Raw genomic sequence first — 23,423 nt, 5'->3', positions numbered from 1 at the left:
ATGTCATGTGCAACCTTTGAATACAATAGCCTACAGCCCTCAACTCAACCTCGAAGCCAGTACTACTGCATATTTTCATTGTTCCCCTCTAATCAGGGACTGCTTTAGACCTGGGACACCAGGGGTGTGCAATTCATTATTAGGTAGAAGAGAAAACCAGCAGGCTCTGGACCTCGTAGGGTATGAGTTGAGTAGCCCTGGCCTACAGCATAAAGCATGCCCTTATCCAATATTAGTGTTGCATCTTTTGGATATTAGTCTGTTAATTTTGACATTGCAAAGTAGTTGATATATAGAAAATAGTTTATATTTCCCACTCCCTAATGTTTTATATAAAAACATCTGCTTCATTTTCACATGTGAAATTTTGGATAACTAGCGCCTCTAAACACTATTTGCACCATACTATACGCTCATTGGCTGAATCACTGGCGGCAAGAATACCATTTTGCGGAGCGTTTCCATTTCCTCTATTATTTGGGAACGCACCCCAACACAGAGCGGAAGACAGACAACGCTGCTGAAAACAATGTAAACCAAGTATATTCTTGTAGCTACCTCAAACACCTTTGATTAAATTAAACTATAATTTATGATAAGAACATGCGATAGAGTCAATTGTTAGTTCGAAGTGGGCGGTGAGCTACGTTATCAGCCCACTGTAACAGCAACGAGACGAGGTGCACCGCCTCCGGCTGTCACTTCCATTTCTCTGGTGTGTTGTGGTTCGGGAAATTGGTAAACAGTTGACACTAAACAGACGGGTTGTGATCGATGGCGGACCCAGAACCATCACGACAACATGAGGAGACAGAGAAGATTGACGATGCAGAGTTGGCATTTCAAGGAATAAACATGCTGCTTAACAACGGATTCAAGGAGAGCGACGAACTTTTCAGAAAATACAGGTTAGACGGTGCTGTGCCATAAACAATTAACTGAAATCACTGTTTCATTGGTTTATTGATGTGGGGAAGTTTTGAATTCTAGGAGCTATCCTTTAAGTATTTATGCTGTATAGTTTGTTATTTCCGGGCCCTATTTATTTTTTCAGATTGAGGAAGCCCACGTGGAACTGATTAGTAGGCCTATTGGGTATAAGCTAATTTGCATGGATGGAAAAAGTAATGTTACCCAATTGTCATACTTGAGTAAAAGTAAAGATACCTTAATAGAAAATTACTCAAGTAAAAGTGAAAGTCACACAGTAAAATACTACTTCAGTAAAAGTCTAAAAGTATTTGGTTTAAAATATATCAAAAGTATCAAAAGTAAAAGTATAAATCATTTCAAATTCCCTACATTAAGCAAACCAGACGGCACCATTTTCTTACATTTTTTTATTTACGGATAGTGAGGGGCACACTCCAACACTCAGACATAATTTACAAACTAAGCATTTGTGTTTAGTGAGTCAGACAGATCAGAGGCAGTAGGATGAGGGAATGTTATCTTTATAAGTGTGTGAATCTGACCGTTTTCCTGTCCTGCTAAGCATTCAAAATGTAACGAGTACTTTTGGGTGTCAGGGAAAATGTATGGGGGAAAAAGTACATAATTTTCTTTAGGAATTTAGTGAAGTAAAAGTTGTCAAAAATATAAATAGTAAAGTACAGATACCCCAAAAAACTACTTAAGTACTTTAAAGTATTTTTACATAAGTACTTTACACCACTGCTTATTTGTTACAACTCAAGAACTCATCAGTTTGCTACAATTGTTCTCATTGCAGCAACAATTTAAACTTGTAATAGGGTAAATCAATTGGAATTCAATAATTTTTTGACAGCACCCCTTTTGATTTGAACGAAGCCTGCCATACATACAGTATTTGCCCATTGTAGAAGTCCTCAGAAAGTGACTTTTTGGTGGAGTGTCAAAACATTCAAGAGTTAAGGGTGCTCAATGTTAACCCATTTTGCTTAGCCTACCACCCTCCCCCTTAGTGTAAATTATCTAAAAACGCGTAAACTATTTTTTTCTTCATATTCGCATATGTTGTAGTTTAAACCCTATTTTACATCTAACGTTTTTGTGTTGTGCCCGCCATCAGTTGAGACATGCTCTTGAATACAGGGTGGGTGTTTTGGCTGATAAATGTACTAAAATGGGAATACAATTGAAATGTAAACTTTCAAATGGTACCACAAAGATGGTTGGAGGTCCACACATCAGAATCTTGACTTGAATGGGAATATCTGTTTTAAATTATATTGTCTATCCTCCTTGGGCAACCTTTTGAAATCATAGAAATATAGATAATAGAATAGACATTACCATTTAAGTTGACTTTCGACTGTGGGTGGACCGGCGGTCTTCTTTGTGGTAGTAATTAGAAGTAAAAATGTCAATACAATTTGAATGATGTAACAGCTAAATTGAAATGGTCTGAAGGGATAGGTCCATTCTATGAATTCTATTTCTATGATTGAAATGACACCCACACAGTATTCAAAAGCATGTTGTCTCAACCGATGGCTGGCATAACAAAAAAAACTCAGATGTTTAAAAAAGGTATCATCTTCGTAAATTATATCATAGGTAGGACTGGTGGAGTTATGTCGCACATGCAGCTAACAAAAACATATGGAAATGTCTGGGTCCCGTGTAGCTCAGTTGGTAGAGCATGGCGTTTGCAACGCCAAGGTTGTGGGTTCGATTCCCACGGGGGGCCAGTAAAAAAAGAAAAAAAGAATGTATGCACTCACTAACTGTAATTTGCTCTGGATAAGAGCGTCTGCTAAATGACTAAAATGTAAATGTCTGCTCTACCCAAAATTACAACCAAATAATTGCAGCATTACCGCAAAAATGGAAGAGGAAAGTGGAAGGGGGGAAAAAGTAAGGAACTTGTCTGTCGGCCCTGCATTAAAGAACGTAATTGGTTAAAGAAATTTGTGATAAATAAAAAAGTATACCAGTTTCATTTAAGGACCAAAGGATTGACAGCCGTCCAATATAGATTGCGAAACAGTTGGGAAGAGATTTTTGACGTACCGATTCCATGGCATAGTGTTTATGAATTGATACGCAAAACGACGCCGGATTCAAAACTTAGAATTTTTTAATTTAAATTATTATACAAAATTCTTGCTACCAGAATGTTATTTATATGGGGGATACAATCTTCCCAGCTCTGTAGATTTTGCTGTGAAGAGACAGAATCATTTGATCATTTGTTTTGGTACTGTCCATTTGTAGCTTGTTTTTGGTCACAGGTCCAGGAATGGCAGAAGGATTGCAATATTTACCTGGAGCTAACCCTGCAGATAGCACTACTGGGTGATCTGAAAAGTTATAGTCAATCGATCAATAATATAATAATACTTTTAGCAAAAATGTTTATTTTCAATGTACAATCTGTAGAAATAATGAGAATAGATGGGTTCAGAACTTTTGTGAAACATCACAGTACAGTTGAAAAATATATGGCAAATAGAAATCCAGTACAGATGGTGTTAAGAGATAGATGGGAGGTGTTGAATGGAGCTGAAGGATGGGACTAATAACAACTAACAACAACTAATAACAACAAGATAACTCATGTAAAGCATACTGTGTCCATGATACGTATATAGGTTATAGGTTGAGAGCTTTTGTGAAAGAGCACAGTTAGAAAGATATGGCCATCATGACAATGGTCGGAGAGGTTTAAACAAAATAGAATTATTGTAAAATTGACTGTGTCCATAACATACATATAGTATGTATAAGCTGGAAGTAGAGGCCTAAGCGTTGTTGTTTACTCCAATTAGGGAAGGGGTGGTGGGGTTGGAATGTAATAAAGGGAAATATATTTTATAAAAGGATATGTATGTACAGTGGGGAGAACAAGTATTTGATACACTGCCGATTTTGCAGGTTGTCCTACTTACAAAGCATGTAGAGGTCTGTAATTTTTATCATAGGTACACATCAACTGTGAGAGACGGAATCTAAAACAAAAATCCAGAAAATCACATTGTATGATTTTTAAGTAATTAATTGGCTTTTTATTGCATAAGTATTTGATACATCAGAAAAGCAGAACTTAATATTTGGTACAGAAACCTTTGTTTGCAATTACAGAGATCATACGTTTCCTGTAGGTCTTGACCAGGTTTGCACACACTGCAGCAGGGATTTTGGCCCACTCCTCCATACAGACCTTCTCCAGATCCTTCAGGTTTCGGGGCTGTCGCTGGACAATACGGACTTTCAGCTCCCTCCAAAGATGTTCTATTGGGTTCAGGTCTGGAGACTGGCTAGGCCACTCCAGGACCTTGAGATGCTTCTTACGGAGCCACTCCTTAGTTGCCCTGGCTGTGTGTTTCGGGTCGTTGTCATGCTGGAAGACCCTGCCACGACCCATCTTCAATGCTCTTACTGAGGGAAGGAGGTTGTTGGCCAAGATCTCGTGATACATGGCCCCATCCATCCTCCCCTCAATATGGTGCAGTCGTCCTGTCCCCTTTGCAGAAAAGCATCCCCAAAGAATGATGTTTCCACCTCCATGCTTCACGGTTGGGATGGTGTTCTTGGGGTTGTACTCATCCTTCTTCTTCCTCCAAACACGGCGAGTGGAGTTTAGACCAAAAAGCTCTATTTTTATCTCATCAGACCACATGACCTTCTACCATTCCTCCTCTGGATCATCCAGATGGTCATTGGCAAACTTCAGACGGACCTGGACATGCGCTGGCTTGAGCAGGGGGACCTTGCGTGCGCTGCAGGATTTTAATCCATGACAGCGTAGTGTGTTACTAATGGTTTTCTTTGAGACTGTGGTCCCAGCTCTCGTCAGGTCATTGACCAGGTCCTGCTGTGTAGTTCTTGGCTGATCCCTCACCTTCCTCATGATCATTGATGCCCCACGAGGTGAGATCTTGCATGGAGCCCCAGACCAAGGGTGATTGACCGTCATCTTGAACTTCTTCCATTTTCTAATAATTACGCCAACAGTTGTTGCCTTCTCACCAAGCTGCTTGCCTATTGTCCTGTAGCCCATCCCAGCCTTATGCAGGTCTACAATTTTATCCCTGATGTCCTTACACAGCTCTCTGGTCTTGGCCATTGTGGAGAGGTTGGAGTCTGTTTGATTGAATGTGTGGACAGGTGTCTTTTATACAGGTAACGAGTTCAAACAGGTGCAGTTAATACAGGTAATGAGTGGAGAACAGGAGGGCTTCTTAAAGAAAAACTAACAGGTCTGTGAGAGCCGGAATTCTTACAGGTTGGTAGGTGATCAAATACTTATGTCATGCAATAAAATGCAAATTAATTACTTAAAAATCATACAATGTGATTTTCTGGATTTTTGTTTTAGATTCCGTCTCTCACAGTTGAAGTGTACCTATGATAAAAATTACTACATGCTAAAAAGACTTCTACATGCTTTGTAAGTAGGAAAACCTGCAAAATCGACAGTGTATCAAATACTTGTTCTCCCCACTGTACTTCCTTAGCTTGAACTGTGTTTGGGGTCATTGCTGTGTAATGATTTATCTAATTCAACATATTTCACATGGACATGGTGACCATGTATTTAGTGATAGGAAATACAGTACCAGTCAAAAGCACCTACTCATTCCAAGGTTTTTCTTTATTTTTACTATTTTCTACATTGTAGAATAATGGTGAAGACGTCAAAACTATGAAATAACACATGGAATCATGTAGTAACCAAAAGTGTTAAACAAATCCAAATATATTTTATATTTGAGATTCTTCAAAGTAGCCACCCTATGCCTTGATGACAGCTTTGCACACTCTTGGCATTCTCTCAACCAGCTTCATGAGGTAGTCACCTGGAATGCATTTCAATTAACAGGTGTGTCTTCTTAAAAGTTAATTTGTGGAATTTCTTTCCTTCTTAATGTGTTAGAGCCAATCAGTTGTGTTGTGACAAGGTAGGGGTGGTATACAGAAGATAGCCCTATTTGGTAAAATACCAAGTCCATATTATGGCAAGAACAGCTCAGTATAATAAAATAAAAACCTGCAAAATCGGCAGTGTATCAAATACTTGTTCTCCCCACTGTATTTGTATGTGTATATGTATGTATATGACTCAAGCCATATCTCAGACTGGCCAATAAAAAGAAAATATTAAGATGGGCAGTCAGAGATATGGCTTTTTCTTTGCAACTCTGCCTAGAAGGTCAGCATCCCGGAGTCGCCTCTTCACTGTTGACGTTGAGACTGGTGTTTTGCGGGTACTATTTAATGAAGCTGACAGTTGAGGACCTGTGAGGCGTCTGTATCTCAAACTAGACACTCTAATGTATTTGTCCTCTTGCTCAGATGATGTGGAGTCAAAGCTACAACATCTGCGAATATGAAGTTTTTAGATAATTGACATTAAAGGTTGAGTTCTTGTATCATGCTGAAGAGACATTGTCATTCAGTGTTTATTTGCAGTTCTCTCTAATATGAAATGTTTCCTTTTTCCCTCAAAGCAATGCAAAAGTGTTGACTCCAAGCACTTTTGCAATATGCTCATATCGTTATCAACTCTATACTGTAAGTTTGAGAGGATTGTTTTGATGAGCAAGCCAAACTGAACTAGGGCTATATCTTACAGGGATAATTGAAATTTAAAATAGATTTGGACATTTTTGCTGTAAAGCTGTACTTTATCAAAGAACCTGTTTGTGCTAGATTTTTAGCTAAGATCCCACACCAGTTGGGAAGACTGTTGCCATGTTCAGGACAACTTGGAAACTCAGAAATCTCAGACTTGGCAACTCGTTGTAGAAAGATGAGGTCTGAGTTTCCCACTTGGAAAGTATCAGAATTAACACATAAGAAGCTCTACGCAAAAAAACATATGCACATTTTATCTCTGAGTTTCCGAGTTGTCTTGAATGTGGCAAATGTCTGAGTTAGCAGTGGTTGGGTTGTAGGCCTATAGCATACAAAGCAGGCCACAACCATTCCCGTCATGTCAGTCATTGAATGTTCTTGTACTAAGGTTACACTCCGAGAGCAAACAAGTTGGTCTTCCAAAGCTGTTCACATGATTTACTAGTTAGCACCACCTCACTCGTCAAATATCATCGGCAACTAAATAAGTGGCATCATTATCCATATCTACAGTGCATTCGGAAAGTATTCAGACCCCTTCACCTTTCCCACATTTTGTCACGTTACAGCCTTATTATTACATTTATTTAAATTGTTATTTTTTTCTCTCATAAATCTAGACATGATACACCATAATGGCAAAGCAAAACAGGTTTTATATATTTTTTGCTAATTTAATAAAAATTAGAAACGGAAATATGACATTTACATAAGTATTCAGACCCTTTACTCAGTACTTTGTTGAAGCACCTTTGGCAGCGATTACAGCCTCAAGTCTTCTTGGGTATGAAGCTACAAGCTTGGCACACCTGTATTTGGGGAGTTTTTCCTATTCTTCTCTGCAGATCCTCTCAAGCTCTGTCAGGTTGGATGGGGAGCGTTGCTGCACAGCTATTTTCAGGTCTCTCCGGAGATGTTCGATCGGGTTCAAGTCCGGGCTCTGGCAGGGCCCCTCAAGGACATTCAGAGACTTGTCCCGAAGCCACTCCTGCATTGTTTTGGCTGTGTGCTTAGGGTCGTTGTTCTGTTGGAAGGTGAACCTTCGCCCCAGTCTGAGGTCCTGAGCGCTCTGGAGCAGGTTTTCATCAAGGATCTCTCTGTACTTTGCTCCGTTCATCTTTGCCTCGATCATGACTATTCTCCCAGTCCCTGCCGCTGAAAAACATCCCCACAGCATGATGCTGCCACCACCATGCTTCACCGTAGGGATGGTGCCAGGTTTCCTCCTGACGTGACGCTTAGCATTCAGTCCAAAGAGTTCAATCTTGGTTTCATCAGACCAGAGAATCCTGTTTCTCATGGTCTGAGAGTCCTTTAGGTGCCTTTTGGCAAACTCCAAGCGGGCTGTCATGTGCCTTTTACTGAGGAGTGGCTTCCATCTGGCCACTCTACCATAAAGGCCTGATTGGTGGAGTGCTGCAGAGATGGTTGTCCTTCTGGAAGGTTCTCCCATCTCCACAGAGGAACTCTGGAGCTCTGTCAGAGTGACCATCGGGTTCTTGGTCTCCTCCCTGACCAAGGCTCTTCTCCCCCGATTGCTCAGTTTGGCCAGGTGGCCAGCTCTAGGAAGAGTCTTGGTGGTTCCAAACTAATTCCATTTAAGAATGATGGAGGCCACTGTGTTCTTGGGGACCTTCAATGCTGCAGAATTTTTTTGGTACCCTTCCCCAGATCTGTGCCTCGACACAATCCTGTCTCGGAGCTCTACTGATAATTCCTTCGACCTCATGGCTTGGTTTTTTATATAGACAGGTGTGTGCCTTTCCAAATCATGTCCAATCAATTGAATTGACCACAGGTGGACTCCAATCAAGTTGTAGAAACATCTCAAGGATGATTAATGGAAACAGGATGCACCTGAGCTCAATTTCGAGTCTCATAGCAAAGGGTCTGAATACTTAAATAAGGTATTAATGTTTTTTATTTGTAATACATTTGCCAAAATTCCTAAAAACCTGTTTACACTTTGTCATTATGGGGTATTGTGTGTAGATTGCTGAGGAGATTTTATTTATTTAATCCATTTTAGAGTAAGGCTGTAACATTACAAAATGTGGAAAAAGTCAAGGGGTCTGAATACCTTCCCGAATGCACTGTAGATCAACAGTGTGAATATGCCCAAATCAGTAGATTTCTTGCCTCCGCTATAGTCTTGTATTGAAATTATCAGGAACGTTTCCTCTCACGACCTCTACAAGCCAGAATGTTGAATAAAATAATATTTTATCTTACACACGGTTATCCCGTGTGGTTGGTCCTTTTGCAGGTAGGAATGCATTCAGATTTCTATCACCTGAAGCATGCGAACAAGATGAAAATATGTGCATGAGATGCATGCATACTTGCTGAGCTCGTGCACGTGTTTACATGGTTCTGCACATGCTTCAGGTGATAGAAATCTGAACGCACTACCAGCGCTTTGAAAAGTTGAATTATACTTTCCTGTAGATATATTGTCTTAAATTCCTAACTGCAAAATGACCAACCACACGGATAACTGGCTTGTAGAGGTTGTGAGAGGAAACTTTCCTGATCCAAACACTCAATTATGCCCAATGTAGAATTAGTGCCTTCAGAAAAAAAAAATCCCTAGTCCTTGCCATGACAAGCATACCCATAACATGATGCAGCCACCACCATACAAAATATGAAAAGTGGTGCTCGGTGTTGTGTTGGATTTGCCCCAGACCTAACTCTTTGTATTCTGGACATAAAGTTAATTGCTTTGCCACATTTTGTGCAGTTTTACTTTAGTACCTTATTGCAAACAGGATGCATGTTTTGGAATATTTGTATTCTGTACAGGTTTCCATCTTTTCACTCTGTCAATTAGGTTAGTATTGTGGAGTAACTACAATGTTGTTGATCCATCCTCAGTTTTCTCCTATCACAGCCATTCAACTCTGTAACTGTTTTAATGTCACTATTGGCCTCATGGTGAAATCCCTTAGCGGTTTCCTTCCTCTCCGGCAACTGAGTTAGGAAGGACGCCTGTTTCTTTGTAGTGACTGGGTGTATTGATACACCATCCAAAGTGCAATTAATAACTTCACCATGCTCAAAGGGATATTCTATATCTGCTTTTTTTTATGTACCCATCTACCAATGGGTGCCCTTCTTTGCGAGGCATTGGAAAACCTCACTGGTCTTTGTGGTTGAATCTGTGTTTGAAATACACTGTTCGACTGATGGACCTTACAGATAGTTGTATGTGTGGGTTACAGAGATAATTCCACTTTGACATTATGGGGTGTTGTGTGTAGGCCAGTGACATCCATTTTAAATTCAGGCTGTAACACAACAAAATGTGTAAAAAGTCAATGGGTGTGAATACTTGCTGAAGGCACTGTAAATTAAATTCAACGTCGGGTTTCTAGGCTATTGGCACCCTTGCACTTTACAATGGAGTGCAATGGAACAGAATGTTCTGTGTTCTCTTTTCAAAAATGGTTGAATGGCTATTTTTACCCTGTAGGCACCTGCAACTTACCACAGGTGAAAGAAATTACGCAGTAAATGAGAATCAGCTACCTCCAGCCAAATACATTTGAATTCTTCTGAATTCTGAATAATTTAGTCCAGGACATTTTTGGGACTTTGAAGTGAAAAATACAGAGTAAACACAACAGGCTTAGATCCTCAAAGACACACACACACCCACAGCCTTGTCTCCTGTTGATAGCCTAAATGTCACCTCTCCCACTAAATATAATGAGCTCTGAGCCCTCATAAGAGATGGAGGGAACTGAAAGTTGACTCCCTCATCCATATTTCTATACTGTAGGCTTAAATATGAAAACATAAAATTCAAGGCTTCTACATTCTTGGAAGTGAATAACCATCCAGACTTTGAGACATGAATGCGACTACTATTAAATGTTCTCATGGAGCAGTCTTACAAATCATATTTAAGTAATTACTTTAGCCTGACCCTGCCACCTTTGATGGCTATCTTCAGACGCTCTGCACAAGGAAGCAATTCAGATGGTATTGCTGGAGGATACCTAAGTTTGACTTACTTGAAACAACTCTATAGCTCTCACCCCACATCACCCGTCCTGGCTGTCTCTCTTAAGAAATTGATCTAGATTTAGCTGTGCAAGCCCTTACCGCAACCATCTCCCTCTCTCTTCTAGGACCCACAGCCCACTGATGAGTTTCGGAGCCAGTTTTGTCAGCTTCCTGGTAAGTAGTGTTGGAGAGGAGAGGTCAGAGGATGTCAACTTCTTACTGATTTACTCTACGTCTCCCAAATTCAACTGCTATTCTCATTTGATACTCCTGCAATGCAGACCATTGGATTCTATTGGAGTTAAGAACAGGAGGAGGTTGATGTCTTCACTATTATTCTACAATGTAGAAAATAGTCAAAAAAAAAAAAAAAAACTCTGGAATGAGTAGGTGTGTCCAAACTTTTGACTGGTACTGTACATAAACCTTGTCATAGTGCATTTGCGGTGCAGATTGGCTAAATTAATTGAAGGTCACACAACTAATAGCACACCCGGGATATCCTCAGCACTAGTCTTGTGCATCCACTGCTGCTGGCCCACATACTGAATCATCAATGATTCACCAATCTGATATAACTGGCTCACGGTGGGTTTGAATACTGACAGGGAATAAATGATTTGTGCACATCTTTGAAAATGATCACGGTAGATACAATTTTAGTCTAAGTCCAGGATGCATAGTTGATTGTCTAGCTGTGGTTTTCATTGTTAAACAGTTGAGGGCAAATATATTGGCACCCTTTCATGATTCACTATTTCCTCTAAAATAAGTTGAAATTGAAAAAGGTTTTGGTGTTCATACGTGTAATATTTGATATACAACTGCACAGGACCCCCCCCCAAACCCCTCCCCCCAAAAAATAAATAATAAATTATATTCTGAATTTTCTTTCACTTCAACGTAAAACATTGGCCTGGACTAAATTATTCAACATGGAAATTATTTTGGTTGGAGTCAAGTGATTCTTGTTTACTGTGTAGTTTATCTCACCTGTGGTAATATAAGTTGCAGGTGCCTAAGGGGTAAAAAATTACCTTTCAACCTTTGTTGAAAAGCGAAAACACAACATTCCACTCCATTGTATAGTGCAAGGGGGCCAATATATTTGACCATGTGTCTATATGTCTGTTGCTGATAGGATCATTGTTTAGCCTACTTTCAAACAATAGGGTTGCTACATGATAAGGAGTTACGCCAAGACTACCATACTGTCTAAAATGAGAGAAAGGCCCTGACTGGTACTGTATGAATCTGCCTGTGTGTGTAGAATGCCATGATGACGTTTGAGGAGGAGAAGATGCAGACAGCCTTTGATGACCTCAGAGCCACTGAGAGACTTTGTGAGAGCGACAACGCCGGGGTCATCGAGACAATCAAAAACAAGATCAGGAGGAGTGTAAGTGAAGGACAATGCGTACACGCACACCTAATTAACCTCAGCGAAGCTCATACCTATTGACTGCATAGCACCTCACACCTCCTCTATCCACACACGCCTGACTTGTCTTACTGTCTGCCAATGTCAAGTTGACATCTTATCTCACAGTGCTGTGTTTGGCCTTGCACTATAATTTAGATGTTGACATCACCATGCTCTGTGTGTTTGGCCTTCCTCCAGTACCCCCAGAGGTCAGGGGTGGCAATAGTAGACCACCTCCAGAGACAGATCATCGTGGCAGACTGCCAGGTGTACCTCGCTGTCCTCTCCTTCATCAAACAGGAACTGTCAGGTGAGACGCCTCATCACTTCTACCTTGACCTGCATGTAGGCTTATAGCTGACTGAATGAACCATTAGTACTTGACGGATCGGCTGTGCTGCTACTACTAGACTGAATGACTGCACTGTGTTGTTGCTACTCACTGGTATGGTTTAGATCATAGCTCTGTTTCAATATCCACTCTTGCATACTGATTATAATGCATGCTCAATAAGTGGTTTGCTATAATGGACATTGGTATGTAGACCATGTCTCTCAGTACTCTAACATCCTGCTGATTTATATTATCTCTCATGGATTTCCCCTCTCCCAAACCCACCCAGCATACATCAGAGGAGGCTGGCTCCTCCGCAAAGCCTGGAAGATGTACAACAAGTGTTACAGCGACATCAACCAGCTGCAGGAGTGCAGCAAGAGGAGGTCCTCCGACCAGCTGGTGTCTCCCTCTCCATCCACTGACCAGGCCAACCACGGCGCGGCCATGCTCCCAACCCAGAGGACCAATTGGGTGAGCCCGGAGGCCCTAGCCCGGCTTAAGGGCTCGGTCAGTTTTGGCTACGGCCTGTTCCACCTGTGCATCTCCATGATACCGCCACACCAGCTGAAGATTGTCAACCTCCTGGGTTTCCCCGGCGACCGTCACCAGGGGCTGTCTGCCCTCGCGTATGCCAGTGAAAGTAAGGACATGAAGGCCCCCCTAGCTACGTGAGTAGGTGTACCACTACTGACCATAGAGTGTCAATGTTTTGTTTTTTTGTCTCGTGTGTTGGTTTATTATACAGTGGGGAGAACAAGTATTTGATACACTGCCGATTTTGCAGGTTTTCCTACTTACAAAGCGTGTAGAGGTCTGTAATTTTTATCATAGGTACACTTCAACTGTGAGAAACGGAATCTAAAAAAATCCAGAAAATCACATTGTATGATTTTTAAGTAATTAATTTACATTTTATTGCATGACATAAGTATTTGATACATCAGAAAAGCAGAACTTAATATTTGGTACAGAAACCTTTGTTTGCAATTACAGAGATCATACGTTTCCTGAAGGTCTTGACCAGTTTTGCACACACTGCAGCAGGGATTTTGGCCCACTCCTCCATACATACCTTCTCCAGATCCTTCAGGTTTCGGGGCTGTCGCTGGGCAATACAGACTTTCAGCTCCCTCCAAAGATTTTCTATTGGGTTCAGGTCTGGAGACTGGCTAGGCCACTCCAGGACCTTGAGATGCTTCTTACGGAGCCACTCCTTAGTTGCCCTGGCTGTGTGTTTCGGGTCATTGTCATGCTGGAAGAACCAGCCACGACCCATCTTCAATGCTCTTTCTGAGGGAAGGAGGATGTTGGCCAAGATCTTGCGATACATGGCCCCATCCATCCTCCCCTCAATACGGTGGAGTCGTCCTGTCCCCTTTGCAGAAAAGCATCCCCAAAGAATGATGTTTCCACCTCCATGCTTCACGGTTGGGATGGTGTTCTTGGGGTTGTACTCATCCTTCTTCCTCCAAACACGGCGAGTGGAGTTTAGACCAAAAAGCTCTATTTTTGTCTCATCAAACCACATGACCTTCTCCCATTCCTCCTCTGGATCATCCAGATGGTCATTGGCAAACTTCAGACGGGCCTGGACATGTGCTGGCTTGAGCAGGGGGACCTTGCGTGCGCTGCAGGATTTTAATCCATGACGGCGTAGTGTGTTACCAATGGTTTTCTTTGAGACTGTGGTCCCAGCTCTCTTCAGGTCATTGACCAGGTCCTGCCGTGTAGTTCTGGGCTGATCCCTCACCTTCCTCATGATCATTGATGCCCCACGAGGTGAGATCTTGCATGGAGCCCCAGACCGAGGGTGATTGACCGTCATCTTGAACTTCTTCCACTTTCTAATAATTGCGCCAACAGTTGTTGCCTTCTCACCAAGCTGCTTGCCTATTGTCCTGTAGCCCATCCCAACCTTGTGCAGGTCTACAATTTTATCCCTGATGTCCTTACACAACTCTCTGGTCTTGGCCATTGTGGAGAGGTTGGAGTCTGTTTGATTGAGTGTGTGGACAGGTGTCTTTTATACAGGTAACGAGTTCAAACAGGTGCAGTTAATACAGGTAATGAGTGGAGAACAGGAGGGCTTCTTAAAGAAAAACTAACAGGTCTGTGAGAGCCGGAATTCTTACTGGTTGGTAGGTGATCAAATACTTATGTCATGCAATAAAATGCAAATTAATTACTTAAAAATCATACAATGTGATTTTCTGGATTTTTGTTTTAGATTCCGTCTCTCACAGTTGAAGTGTACCTATGATAAAAATTACAGACTTCTACATGCTTTGTAAGTAGGAAAACCTGCAAAATCGACAGTGTATCAAATACTAGTTCTCCCCACTGTACTTCCTTGGCTTGAACTGTGTTTGGGGTCATTGCTGTGTAATGATTTATCTAATTCAACATATTTCACATGGACATGGTGACCATGTATTTAGTGATAGGAAATACAGTACCAGTCAAAAGCACCTACTCATTCCAAGGTTTTTCTTTATTTTTACTATTTTCTACATTGTAGAATAATAGTGAAGATGTCAAAACTATGAAATAACATTTACATTTTTAACATTTTAGTCATTTAGCAGACGCTCTTATCCACTCGGGAGATAGCACAGTGGCGCAGTGGTCTAAGGCACTGCATCGCAGTGCTAGCTGTGCCACTAGAGATCCTCGTTCGAATCCAGGCTCTGCTGTAGCAGGCCGCAACCGGGAGACCAATGGGGCGGTGCACAATTGGCCCAGCGTCGTCCAGGGTAGGGGAGGGAATGGCCGGCAGGGAGGTAGCTCAGTTGGTAGAGCATGGTGTTTGCAACGCCAGGGTTGTGGGTTCGATTCCCACGGGGGTGCAGTATGAAAAAAAAGAATAAAAAAAGAATAATGTATGCACTAACTGTAAGTCGCTCTGGATAAGAGCGTCTGCTAAATGACGTAAAATGTAAAAAATGTAAAAATAACACATGGAATCATGTAGTAACCAAAAAAGTGTTAAACAAATCCAAATATATTTTATATTTGAGATTCTTTAAAGTAGCCCCCCTTTGCCTTGATGACAGCTTTGCACACTCTTGGCATTCTCTCAACCAGCTTCATGAGGTAGTCACCTGGAATGCATTTCAATTAACAGGTGTGTCTTCTTAAAAGTTAATTTGTGGAATTTCTTTCCTTCTTAATGTGTTTGAGCCAATCAGTTGTGTTGTGACAAGGTAGGGGTGGTATACAGAAGATGGCTCTATTTGGTAAAAGACCAAGTCCATATTATGGCAAGAACAGCTCAGTATAATAAAATAAAATAAAAAAATGTATGCACTCACTAACTGTAAGTCGCTCTGGATAAGAGCGTCTGCTGAATGACTAAAATGTAAATGTAAATAAGCAAAGAGAAATGACAGTCCATCATTACTTTAAGACATGAAGGTCAGTCAATCCGGAACATTTCAAGAACTTTGAAAGTTTCTTCAAATGCAGTTGCAAAAACCATCAAGCGCTATGATGAAACTGGCTCTCATGAGGACCGCCACAGGAAAGGAAGACCCAGAGTGATCTCTGCTGCAGAGGATAAGTTCATTAGAGTTACCAGCCTCAGATTGCAGCCCAAATAAATGCTTCACCGAGTTCAAGTAACAGACACATCTCAACATCAACTGTTCAGAGGAGACTGCATGAATCAGGCCTTCATGGTCGAATTGCTGCAAAGAAACCACTACTAAAGGACACCAATAAGAAGAAGAGACTTACTTGGGCCAAGAAACACGAGCAATGGACATTAGACCAGTCCAAATTTGGGATTTTTTGTTCCAACCGCCGTGTTTTTGTGAGACGCAGAGTAGGTGAACGGATGATCTCCGCATGTGTGCTTCCCACCGTGAAGCATGGAGGAGGAGGTGTGATGGTGTGGGGGTGCTTTGCTGGTGACACTGTCAGTGATTTATTTAGAATTTAAGGCACACTTAACCAGCATGGCTACCACAGCATTCTGCAGCGATACGCCATCCCATCTGGTTTGCGCTTAGTCGGACTATCATTTGTTTTTCAACAGGACAATGACCCAAAACACACCTCCAGGCTGTGTAATGACTATTTCACCAAGAAGGAGAGTGATGGAGTGCTGCATCAGATGGCCTGGCCTCCACAATCACCCGACCTCAACCCATTTGAGATGGTTTGGGATGAGTTGGACGGCAGAGTGAAGGAAAAGCAGCCAACAAGTGCTCAGCATATGTGGGAACTCCTTCAAGACTTTTGGAAAAGCATTCCTCATGAAGCTGGTTGAGATAATGCCAAGAGTGTGCAAAGCTGTCATCAAGGCAAAGGGTGGCTACTTTGAAGAATCTAAAATCTAAAATATATTTTGATTTGTTTAACACTTTTTTGGTTACTACATGATTCCATATGTGTTATTTCATAGTGTTGATGTCTTCACTATTATTGTACAATGTAGAAAATAGTAAAAATAAAGAAAAACCATTGAATGAGTAGGTGTTCTAAAACTTTTGACTGATACTGTATATGTAGTAATCCTACCTAACGTAGCCTATACATGGACTAGACAGAAGTCTTGTAGTCTGATTATTTGGGAAGAGAAAAGAACCAGCAGGCCTGTGAGAGGTCCCTGGCCTGTTTCCCTTACATGAAGTATGGAGCTTCGCTGGCTCTGAATTTCAGTGATTCATATTGAACAACATATTTATTACTGGAGTCACCGCCATACTGATTAGAAATTATCCACTATTTGAATGGTGAATGTTTGATTCTACCCACACATCCACAGCAGAAGGCAGAAGACACAGTGTGCGTCCCACATGGCACCCTATTCCTTCCGTAGTGCAATACTTTTGACCACGGCCCATAGGGCTCTGGTCAAAAGTAGTACACTATATAGGGAATATGTTGCCATTTGGGATAAAACCACAGCTTTCACCAGACCTGAAGCCCATTAGCTCTTTTCCACTCTGCCAGGGGCCAAGATTAACTGCTTTAATAATAGAGAGAAGCTGGCCCTGGCCCCAGCCCTGGTTGAACTTGAATGCCTTGGCAGAGAACAAAGATTGTATTTATTTTAGGAGGACACATGTTCAACATTTAAGATAAGATTAACTTTATTGTGCCCGAAGGGAATTTTGTCTTGGACTTTCAAGTGCTGTTGCTTCCACATCTATGCTGCATGCAACTGTTGATTCTGCAGATTTTTGATTGATTTTGTTATCAGCTGACTTATCTGCTGAGTGTGGTAGCAGGCTGTTCACTCTCTGAACGCTGATGTTCACCGGTATACCTCTCTCACTGTTGTCAATAACAATGGTTTCTCTCCCCCTGTGGCAGGTTGGCCCTCTTGTGGTACCATACGGTAGTGCAACCCTTCTTTGCCCTGGACGGCTCTAACACACAGGCCGGTCTGATGGAGGCGAAGGCTATCCTGCAGAGAAAGGAGCCTGTATACCCTAACTCCTCCCTCTTCATATTCTTCAAGGGCAGGGTGCAGCGCCTGGAGGTAAGGACCTGGGCCATGTTCAGTAGGGAGAATTAAACAGGGTGGTTCAACCTGAATGTCTCCAATAATAACACCCATTTTCTTGTGCTGCGGTGTACACTACTTGACACGACCTAGATAGGAGTAGACAGACGCCACAAGGAAACCTGTGTCTACACCTGTGGCTGTAGTGTGTTCTTTGTCCTAATCTTCCCCCTCTCCTCTACTCATCCAGTGCCAGATCAACAGTGCCTTGACATCCTTCCAAAATGCCTTAGAGCTGGCTACAGACCAGAGGGAGATCCAGCATGTTTGTTTGTATGAAATGGGTACAATATGCTTTTCCTTCCTCAACTCTTAACGTATACAACACCATTACCTTGTTGTTCCTGAGTGACACTTCATTCTCTCTGCTCTCAGGGTGGTGCAGTATGATCGAGCTGAAGTACAGTGACGCCTACAAGGCCTTTCAGCGTCTGGCGACTGAGTCACGCTGGTCCCAGTGTTACTACACCTACCTAACTGGAGGTGAGAGGGCAGAGGTTAGAAGTCATGCAGTTAGAGGTGGGGTTAGAAGAACGCCCTCTTTTTTATTTTATTTTTTCTTCAAAAGTAAAAGAACTTCCAAAACTGGGAATGCTAACTCACCTGAATGAAAAGCTTCTGAACTATTAGCAATAATGGCATACATGCCCTGATGACGGTAATATGTTGGTGTTGAGATACCCTGCAGACTCTAAGCCCTGGACATCTCTCTGTGTTTGTGGTCCACTATAGTGTCCCAGGGAGCATCAGGAGATCTGGAGGGAGCTGCCGCTGTCTTCAAGGACGTACACAAGCTTTTCAAACGGAAGAACAACCAGATAGAACAGTTCTCTATGAAGAGGGTGAGCGTGGGACTGACAACAGCACATTTCTATAGATATATCAATGTGAATTATTACTTCTAGTGAGAATAAATCATTTTGCATTTCATACAGTTTCAAGGTGATCTGAAGTAATTGTATGGAGGAAAATTGGCAGTTGATTATTTAGTGAGTAGAATTCTGCTTCTCGACTGAGATGGTAAACGTGTGTGTGTGCGTGTGTGTGTGTAGGCGGAGAGGCTAAGGAAACACGCCCCATCCAGAGAGCTGTGTATCCTGGCTGTGATCGAGGTGCTTTACCTGTGGAAGGCCCTGCCTAACTGCTCCACCTCCAAGCTGCAGACCATGAGCCAAGGTACGCTGTGAAAACATACAGTAAACACCATACACTGACCACATCAACACAAACATAGACAGACCACTCATACATAGGGCTGTGGCGGTGATGAAATGTAATCTTGGCTTTACTAATATGTGAAAGTAATTTTGATTAGGCAGGGGCAGGGGGAAAAAATACATGTCATCTGTATGCACTCGAATAGCAAATGAAGGCTCCTGCGGTTCCTTTTTCAATCATGCCAGGTAGGCTACTCCGGTTTTACATCGGAGCAATGCGTTTAATATTTATAGCTCAGAAATAAATATAGTAGCAGCTGGGATCTTCCTCTTTTTAGTGGTAACCATCAAAACTCTGCTTTCACAGGATTGCATATAAAACTAAATGCATGTGCTTATAAGAACACTTATTTCACTCCACAAATCAACCACTGTTTGAGGAGCAGCCTCTCGCTGCGCGACAGGTGATATTCTGCCCAAACTCTGCATACCATGGGCTCCCCAACCCTGTTCCTGAAGCTACCCAGTGCTTAATTTGGGAAACCGAGTGTAATCTGTTCGGGAACATTGATAGTAACATATTTTCATAACTAAACAAATGTGATTAAACTGTTGACAACCCCTCTCTGCACACTCGAGCAAGGAATGAAGGAGAGCGAGGAGATGGAAATGCACGGTGGTGAGAGATTCTGTAGCTAAATGTCAGCCTATTAATTATGAAAAGAAAAGCCCTATTTAATTTTGGAGTATAGGCTAGACCAGTGCTGTACCAAAGTGTGGTGATGACTCATGACTGCCGGTGTGGTGGTACAGTCAACGCAACAGCCCTACACATGCACATGATCAAACTCCCAGTCCCAACCACCACGGTTGCTACACATTCAATTATAGCCTATTCTCTTTTGGCTGTGAAGGACATCACACACAACACTTTTAGGATCTGCTACAATTTCAGGCAGCATGGTGATTGAGCTTTCGCTGAGTAGTTGTGGTGGTGCCATGAAAGTGAATTCCTGTGAATCTGGAAGAAAACTCAGTGGATTGTTTCTGTCTCCTCATAGTCCTGCAGGAGCTAGATGACGTCTCATGTGCCGGCCTGAAAAACCTGCTCCTTGGTGACATACACAGATGTCTCGGCAACATGAACGACTCCATTCAGGTTCTGTCTCATCACCCTATTTATATGTATTGAAAACTAAGTACACACATAATATTTATCTGCAAATATGAATGTAGTCAGAATAGTGAATGTTTACTACTCTTTATTATGTCATTAAACATTGCAGTGCTTCCATCTGGCTGCCAGAGATGAGATGGATCGTCAGAACAACTCCTATGTGCAGCCCTACTCCTTCTACGAGTTAGGCTGTGTCTTACTGGACAGCCCTGAGGTGAGCTGTGTATATGGCATGTTGCTATAGTGTATTGTGCAAAATGTCAACCCTGAGGAGAGAAAGTGTATGTTGCTTAATGCAGTAGTTGATTGAGGTTGTGGTTCTTCTCTTCTCAGTCTGAAGCGAAGGGCAGAGCTCTGATGCTCCAGGCCAAGGTACAGTAGAACTTCACTTCTACAGTATGGGCCAAGAGTGTATCCTCGTTTTTAGAAACGTGTAGCTTTCAGCTGCTGTATTTGGAATTATCAATCAAGTCTGACAGTCATCCATAATATGCATTTTAAAATATTTGTTATTTCCTTACCAGTATGTGCACTTGTGAATATTTGTATGTGATGTAGTAATGTCTTGTGTTTGTACAGGAGGACTATGCTGGCTATGACTTTGAGAACAGGCTCCATGTGCGCATCCATTCAGCTCTGGCTTCCATGAGGGAGGAGGTGACCCACCCTGACCGCCCCCTTTCTCCACCATACATCCACCCTAGCGCTGTGTTGGGGGTAGAAGGAGCTGGAAATGACTCCCTTTAGAGAAGCCATCTTGATCTCTACAGCACTGTGATGGTTCACTGCAATGTGTTTTTCAGTTGACTTGTGTTTTTTAAAATAATGAATGTGCCATCAAGTTTGCAATGCATAGTTTACAGTAAGAGTTTCCTGGAGCGATAGAGCAGGAATAGTTAAGACTACTGGAGCGTATTAGTGTGTTTTCAACCAGATCAAATATGTACAGGAGTTGTGGCTGGGAGGCAAATGTAACTTTTTACCAGGAAAAAGTATCAATGTCAGTGCTATCTAAATAGTACAATCATATCTTTATTCTTTCCCATGTGATGGGAAAGGGTTCAGATGCAGAACTGGGTATGCCATTGTGTAAGCCACACTTCATTATAAATTAATCAGTGAACTGATGCCACAAAATGTGCCATAGCAGCAACTACTGTCTAGGTTGCTGCCAGAATATGACCTGAATGTCCAATGGCCCATTGCTGTTACAGTAGTAGACAATCTGAATGCACAATTCCTATGCTACTACTCATCACCTGGCCTTGTGTCACCGTAAATTGGAGATAATTTTTTTTTGTTTTAAAGTTCATTTCCTGCAATTCAACACATTTTGCCATGGGGTGTAGAGAAAATGTTGCAGTTTTAAAGGCCCAGTGCAGTCAAAACTGTTATTTTCCTGTGTTTTATATATATTTCCACACTGAGGTTGGAAAAATGTTCAATGCAATCTCTCTTCACAATCCCCAAGTCAAGAACATACTATGGGAGGCGCACAGTACTACATAGAGCCATGGCTGCCTTGGCAGCAGCTAATGGGGATCCTTAATAAATGCAAATACAAATAATACTGTGAAATTGTGAAGATGATGATAATACCCTTTTAGTGTAAGAGCTGTTTGAAAACACAGCCTGAAATTTCAGCCTGTTTTGGTGGAATTTAGTTTTGGCCTTCAATGGTGACAGCACCATGCGGTAAATGAGTTAATAGACCAATACGAAAGAGTTCCAAACCTCTGCCAATAACAGCACATTATCAGTTTTCCCCTCCCCACTTAGACCACTCCCAGACAGTCCTAACGAAATTCTTGCTTGAGAAATTGCTCTTTGTTAAGAATTTTTATTTTAATTTAAAACAATCAAAGTAAGGTACTTATTTGTTACCCAGAAATGATTTGACATTGAGATAATAATATCTGCATTGGATCATTTTAAAGCAAGTTTTCTGAAATTCTACATATTTTGCCATGGGGTGGCGAGAACTTTGCAATTAAAAAAAAATAAATAATGCAATTTTACTCTAGCCAGGGGCAGAGAGAAAAAATGCAGTTTTACAGCTAATTTCCTGCAATTCTACCGATTTTGTCATGGGGTGGAGAGACATTTTTGCAGTTTTTGTTACGGATTCAGCCGAGGCTGCCCCTCCTTGCTCGGGCAGGCTTCGGCGTTCGTCGTCACCGGAGTACTAGCTGCTACCGATCCATGTATCTATGTTCGACTTGTTTTGTCTTTATTGGTCACACCTGTTTCCCATCATGTAGTTATGTCTTCCCTATTTAACCCTCTGTCTCACACTGTGTGTTGTGCGTGTTTGTTCATGTTTTGGTTGTCGTTAGTGTGCGGGTTTGTTCCCTCCCTGCGTGGAGGTTGTTGTTCATTCTTTTACCTACGAGTAAAGTACGCCTTTTGATTAGCTCTGTGTCCTGCGCCTGACTTCGCCTACCGCATTACACTGACGCCTTGAGAGTTTTAAAGCTCATTTCCTGGAATTCTACACATTTTGTAATGACTTATGTCATGTAATATATTATCTGAGTGAGAATTACTAACAAAATCATTGTGGGCCCCCTGGAGGTCAGGATGCCTGGGCACGTGCCTTGCGTGCCTGGTTGGTATTCGGACAAGTTTAGATAGCTGGCTAGACTAACTAGTCACTAATTGAGTGACTGTAAATAACTGACATAAAAAGAGAAAAATTCCTGATGCACAACCAAATTTCGAAATTGAACCTGGTGTATTCTACTATTCTTACTCTCAATATTAAGTTGAGACCATGACTGAGTTCTTAAAAAAATGTACAGTGCCTTCTGAAAGTATTGACACCCTTTGAACTACTACATATTTTTTTGTGATACATTAAATATTTTTATCTCACCTATCTTTTTGCAAATTTATTGAAAATGAAATACAGAAATATAATTTACACAAGTATTTACACCCCTGAGTCAATACATTTTAGAATCATCTTTGGCAGCGATTACAACTGTGAGTCTTTCTGGGTAAGTCTCTCTAAGAGCTTTGCGCATCTGGATTGTACAATATTTGCACATTATTCTTTAAAATATTCTTCAAGCTCTGTCAAGTTGGTTGTTGATCATTGCTAGACAGGCATTTTCAAGTCTTGCCATAGATTGTCAAGCAGATTTAAGTCAAAACTGTAGTTAGGCCACTCAGAAACATTCAATGTCGTCTTGGTAAGCAACTCCGGTGTATATTTGGCCTTGCTTTAGGGAATTGACCTG

General features: G+C 41.6%; 1 protein-coding gene across 2 annotated transcripts; it reads left to right on the top strand.

Annotated features, from left to right (window-relative positions):
• The first annotated feature begins 490 nt into the window (after positions 1-490).
• Positions 491-21,545, top strand: LOC121580987 (tetratricopeptide repeat protein 39C). Of its 2 annotated transcripts, XM_041896249.2 has the most exons (14): positions 491-908; positions 10,701-10,749; positions 11,846-11,974; positions 12,197-12,308; positions 12,622-13,003; positions 17,655-17,823; positions 18,038-18,131; positions 18,223-18,330; positions 18,580-18,689; positions 18,900-19,023; positions 20,066-20,163; positions 20,291-20,395; positions 20,515-20,553; positions 20,761-21,545. In XM_041896249.2, exons 1-14 carry the CDS (start codon positions 775-777, stop codon positions 20,926-20,928), a joined length of 1,821 nt encoding a protein of 606 aa, XP_041752183.2. In that variant the 5' UTR covers positions 491-774; the 3' UTR covers positions 20,929-21,545. The 2 variants fall into 2 exon arrangements, with proteins under 2 accessions (XP_041752183.2, XP_041752184.2); XM_041896250.2 differs by lacking the exon at positions 10,701-10,749 and having other exon boundaries at positions 830-908.
• The last annotated feature ends 1,878 nt before the right edge of the window (positions 21,546-23,423 follow it).

This window comes from Coregonus clupeaformis, chromosome 14 (assembly GCF_020615455.1).
Source record: "Coregonus clupeaformis isolate EN_2021a chromosome 14, ASM2061545v1, whole genome shotgun sequence".
Lineage (NCBI taxonomy): Eukaryota > Metazoa > Chordata > Actinopteri > Salmoniformes > Salmonidae > Coregonus > Coregonus clupeaformis.
Note: the sequence above shows the minus strand (reverse complement) of the source record. Positions and strands in the feature narration are given on the sequence as shown.

What these genes read in the sequence shown, in the direction of transcription:
- LOC121580987 (XM_041896249.2), top strand. Translation starts at nt 775, where the DNA reads ATGGCGGACCCAGAACCATCACGACAACATGAGGAGACAGAGAAGATT. An exon ending in GCAGGGTGCAGCGCCTGGAG is followed by an intron (nt 17,824 to 18,037) that starts GTAAGGACCTGG and finishes CTACTCATCCAG; the next exon opens with TGCCAGATCAACAGTGCCTT. An exon ending in CTCTGATGCTCCAGGCCAAG is followed by an intron (nt 20,554 to 20,760) that starts GTACAGTAGAAC and finishes GTGTTTGTACAG; the next exon opens with GAGGACTATGCTGGCTATGA.